The 5,387-nt window shown below is 41.6% G+C and overlaps 1 protein-coding gene across 1 annotated transcript; it reads left to right on the top strand.

The window, feature by feature from the left end:
* The first annotated feature begins 6 nt into the window (after positions 1-6).
* LOC109423594 (5-hydroxytryptamine receptor 1-like) lies at positions 7-2,693 on the top strand. Its single transcript, XM_029867423.2, has one exon. It carries the CDS (start codon positions 348-350, stop codon positions 1,776-1,778), a length of 1,431 nt encoding a protein of 476 aa, XP_029723283.2. The 5' UTR covers positions 7-347; the 3' UTR covers positions 1,779-2,693.
* Positions 2,694-5,387: the final 2,694 nt, after the last annotated feature.

Genomic DNA, 5,387 nt, shown 5'->3' with positions numbered 1-5,387 from the left:
AATTTTAATAGGGAAACGGATCAGGCGCGGGCGGGAAGGGGAAGAGGATGGTTAGAGTGAAAGCGGTTTGTATGCGGTTAGATGTTCTTGAAAAGAGTGACACTTTCAATAGGGCTACGACGCAGATAAGCTGGGGTTGGTAGGAAGGATCGTTGCCGAGGCGGCATTTTTATTCATTGGAAAACCTGGGATCAAAGATGTTCCCACGGAGAATGTAATCAAAGCAGGGTAGATGGCTAGATGGTGTAGGTTGCGTTAGATGAGATTACAAGATTAATTACGGTGTGAGTACGTGTGAACGCAACGTGTGCTTGGTTGACGTGGATAGTCCAGAGCGGGGTCCTTATATGGACGCACTAGTGCTGTCGAGGCTCGTAAATGAACTCACCATTGGAAGTCAGCAAGGTCTCTATGCGCAGCGGCTGCAGGAGCAGCAGAGTTACAGTCAAGTTCCGGATATTGGAGAGTCGGCTATTTCGGCCGCACCGTTCGCCCTGTTGACGTTGAACCAAACGCTGAGTCACTCCTTGGCGGGTGCAACAGCGCACGAAGGCTACGGTGGTACGGATGTTGTCCTGAATCCTGCGGTTGCGGCAGCTGCGGCTGTGACCAGTACCAGTACAACAACTGCCGGGTCGATCATCGCATCTACACTAGCCGGCAAGGCACTTGAGCACGAACCGGAGATCGACACAATCCGGAAGGTGATCATATGTATCGTTCTACTAGCTGTGATATTCGGTACCATCGTGGGCAATATTCTAGTCTGTGTGGCGGTCTGCCTGGTGCGGAAACTGCGCAGGCCATGCAACTACCTTCTGGTTTCGCTAGCAGTGTCGGATCTGTGCGTGGCCTGCCTGGTGATGCCTCCGGCCTTGATGTACGAAGTCCTCGGCGAGTGGAACTTCGGTAGAGTATTCTGTGATATTTGGGTGTCGTTCGACGTGCTTTCGTGCACGGCTTCGATCCTGAACCTGTGTGCGATATCCGTTGATCGGTACTGGGCGATCACGAAACCCCTGGAGTACGGCGTCAAACGAACTCCCCGCCGGATGATGCTCTGCGTAGCGCTCGTCTGGTTGGCAGCTGCCTGCATATCGCTGCCACCGCTTCTAATCCTAGGCAATAAGCACACGATCGGCGAAGGTCCCGAACAGCGCCCCTTCTGTGCCGTTTGCGAAGACGTAGGTTATCAAATTTACGCCACCCTGGGGTCCTTCTACATACCCCTGGCGGTGATGCTTTTTGTATACTATCAGATATTCCGAGCCGCCCGGCGAATAGTCAAGGACGAAAAGCGGGCCCAAACAAGACTGGAAAACTCCCTCGCAGTGGATAAAAACCAAGCCATGCTCAAACCCCCGGAACCGCTGCCAAGTTCCGTCGGGTCGCCCCACCAGAAGAAACTTCGCTTTCAGCTAGCCAAAGAACGCAAAGCTTCCACCACCTTGGGCATCATCATGTCCGCCTTCACCATCTGCTGGCTGCCCTTCTTCATCCTGGCCCTGGTCCGGCCGCTCATGGACGACGACTATCCCACCCTCTCGTCCTTCTTCCTGTGGCTAGGCTACGCCAACTCCCTCCTAAACCCCATCATCTACGCCACCCTGAACCGGGACTTCCGGAAGCCCTTCCAGGAGATCCTGTACTTCCGCTGCTCGAACCTGAACATCCTGATGCGCGAGGACTTCTACCACAGCCAGTACGGCGAACCGGGCTCGCAGCGCTTTGTCCTGGACAACGAAGGCCAGCACACGGCGCGAGAGAGCTTTCTCTGAAACATTACCACGCTCGTGGCCCTGCCGGCCTTGACCGATACAATCAGTAGTGCACCGCCACCCCCCACGTGACCTGCACCAACGTTTGCGATTGCGAGTTTCGAGTGCCCGTGCTGCGAGTGAATGCGCCATGTTCGTTGCCGTGTAGCGCGCGATCCGGGTAGATCAGTATAGTAGTGTTAGTAGATTGTTAGACGTCGTCGGAGCGAGGCTCAACTTTTATTAGTACGTGTATGTGTAGTGCGCTGATCAAGTCAGCGATCCCCCGCTGATATCGGTGGAGTATTATTATCGTAGGAAGAGACACAAGCGATACGTTTTCGTACCTACTCTGGGTGAAAGTTATTAAATTAATAATTTTCAGACCGGGTTGTATTATGTATAAGGGATATGTTATAGGAGGATACGGTTGGTTGGTTGAGTTGGTGATTCAAGAGAACTGGTCTTGTAGAATACGGTTGTTAATAGATTAGTAACTATAACTCTCAAAAGCAAACCTTGATTTTTTTTAAATTATGTCCCTTAGTTGTAGACCATTATTCTAAAATCAATTTCTCGGTATTTGTATTTGCTTAGCGGTAGCATCATGAAGGGTATCAGAATCAACGTTGTCTAGAGACATACTGTTAAGAATTCTGTTAGGAATTTCAAGAAGGTTCTCAGGAACTTTTTAGATATTGCTACTCAGATTATCGACAAACTTTTCACAATGATAGACAGGAATACTTAAGGGGAATTCGACAAGGCTTATTGGTTTGTTTTGCTAACGTAAGAACTAGGTACACGACATTCACAAGACGCGACACGCGAGACAAGACATAACACTTATCGTTCAAGGCAGTTAGAAAGGCTTCGCATCTCAATGCCTGGGAGTCTATGCTCATATCAAACGAAACGAAGCCATTGATGAACGAAGATGACCCCCCTATCACATCAGGTCTTTTTGGCCTGGTAAAAACGACGACGATCTACTGATTTCTCTTCATCTCGGACACAGATTGTAAGAACGATAAGTGTTATGTCTTGTCTCGCGTGTCGCGTCTTGTGAATGTCGTTAATTCGACAAGGGTTTTGGAAAAAAAAAATCGAACACTTCGGGAATATTTTTTGGACAATAATCTCCAAATTCCTGTGAAAATGCAATGATTAACACTGAAAGAATTATTTGAGGGAAATTTGTGATGATTCCTTGAAAAATAAATGGGATCTTCGAAGGATATTCTGGAGAAAATATCGTTATAAATCTCAATAAAAGTTGTCTAGAAATTCCATGGAGTTTTTTTTTAAACTACAGCATGAAGGCGAGTGACCTCGAAGGAGTTTTTCATAACATTTTATGTTGATGTTTAAAGAAAACCAGTAAAAACCTTCGAAACATAATTTCTAAAAACATTGCTGTTGGAAAACCAAAAAGGAATTAATGGTTTTGTTAAGAATATAAATCTACTCACAAGTAATCTCTAGGGGTTCTGCAAACAATGGGACAAGTATGCTTCATGAACAAAGCTAGGCAAATTCTGTGTGTGCTCTCGTTGGAGCCCTTTGGGTAAATTTTGTCATTGTGGATTGCTGGAAATCGTCCATTTTGAACGATGTATTTATTTATTTATTTACTACAACATGTTTGATAAAAGTCAACACAAGTTCAGAAATGGTTTCCTAGATGTTTTTGAAACTCAAAGATGTATATTGCCTCCTGGAACACCGCCATACATTTCTATGCGAATTCTTTGACGATGTATCAAAACATTTCTGGAATGTTTAAAATAATTTTAGTAAGTGAATTAGCCTAAGTTAAAATTCACAAATAAAAAGAAATTAACAAAAAAAGTAGTAAGCATTTCTCTGAAGATTCTTCTTCTACTCAAAAAGCATCCCTGTCCATGGATTTCTTCGAAAATTTCTCCAGGAATTTTCCCAGAGATTTTGTCAAGAATTTTCCTTGGCACTTCTTCATCAGTTTTCAAGAAATTTCTCAAAAGATTCTCCTTGAAACTGGTATTTCTGAAGGGATTCTATAGGAAATTTATTCAAGGATTGCTACATAAGTTCATGCTTGTATTCATTCCTCCAGGTATTTCTTCAAAGATTTGTGATGGATTTTTTCCGGAATATTGTCAAATTTTGTTCAGGAGATTTTCTTTGAACTTTCTTTTCAAAATTTCCAAAGAGTTTCTTCAAGGGTTTCTTCAATACCTGCAAACGTATCTTCAAAAGATACAATTCTTGAAAAAAAAACAATCATTAAAAGTAGGAGATACTTTCAGGAACTCCTCTTGAGATTTCCTTAAAAATTTTAGAAATTCTTCCAGAAACTTCTGTTGAAAACTCTCAAAATACTCTCCTGGATGTTTCTTCAGGTATTTCTCTAGGCATTGCTTTTTATTCACTTGGACCTTCCAAGGATTCCTTTAGATTAATTTTTCAAAGCTTTTCTTGATAATTCCTAAAGAAATCCTCCTCCTTTAGAATCAATACAATAGCATTTTTTAAGAAATTGTTTTTCTTTGAATTGCAGAAGGTCTTCCAGCTCATCCAGATATTATGTCTAAAATTTTTTCAAGATTTTTTAAAATTTCATCAGTGGTTCTCTAAAAAATCCTCCAGGATTTTTATTATTGTTTCAGCAGGATTTCCTACATAAAATTCTCCAGGTCGTATATAAGTGATTTTTTATACAAATCTCTTCAGATATTGTATGAAAAAGGTTTTAAGAGAATTTCTTCAGATGTACCTTCCAAGGATTCCTTCAGAAAATCCGCAAGGGCTCAGTCAGAAATTTATTGAAGGTAGAAGAGAAGAATGCCACCAGTACCTTTGTCTGCGATTTGTACAGAATTTTTAAACAGATTTTTTCGGGAACTTCTGGGCGGATTTTTTCGGTGTCCCTTAAGAAGTAACTCAAGCATTTTTTCTTGCAAAAACTTGCCCAGTTCATCCATAAGTCGCTCATGTTTTTTTTCTGAGAAAAAAAGGGGATATCTTAAGATGTTTCTTCAAATATTCTCCTAGCTATTATTGCACAGCAATAGCACAAGAGATAACTCCAGAAATTGTTTCAAATTTTTTGTTCAGGAATTTATTCAAAAATATTTCAAGAATTTCTTTTAGGGGATTCCGAAAGTATCTCCAGGTGTTTTTAATAGATTTCTTGAGAGAAGTATTTTTCATTGATTTTTTGAGACGGTTCCCAAGGATTTATCAGAAAATCCCTAAAGAATTATTTAGGAATTTGATGGTAATTTCTGGAATTATTTAATAAAATTTTCTGGCGAAATATCTGAACAAATTCTGCAGTGATCTCTAAAAACACCCGAAGAGATTTTTCTGATTAAACCGCAAGATCAATTTCAGAAAAAAAAACCACTTGCATGACTTTTTTGTGAAGGAATGATGCGAATTAAAAATATTCCCCAAGGAATTTCTGAAAGAAACCTGAAGTAGGATCCATTTATAAATCTAAGGAAGCACTCAAAGATTGAATAACTCCGTAGCGAAATCCCAAGAAAATTTCTGAAAAATCTCAGGAGGAATTTTTCGGGAAATCCTTGGTGAAATTCCTTAAACAAATATTGAAGAACTACCCTGGGGTTTGAAATCTCGTTAATA

This window comes from Aedes albopictus, chromosome 1 (genome assembly GCF_035046485.1).
Source record: "Aedes albopictus strain Foshan chromosome 1, AalbF5, whole genome shotgun sequence".
NCBI lineage: Eukaryota > Metazoa > Arthropoda > Insecta > Diptera > Culicidae > Aedes > Aedes albopictus.
This window is presented reverse-complemented; position numbering and strand designations above follow the sequence as displayed.

Excerpts from the sequence above, each read along its gene's own strand:
- LOC109423594 (XM_029867423.2), top strand. The coding sequence starts at position 348 with ATGGACGCACTAGTGCTGTCGAGGCTCGTAAATGAACTCACCATTGGA.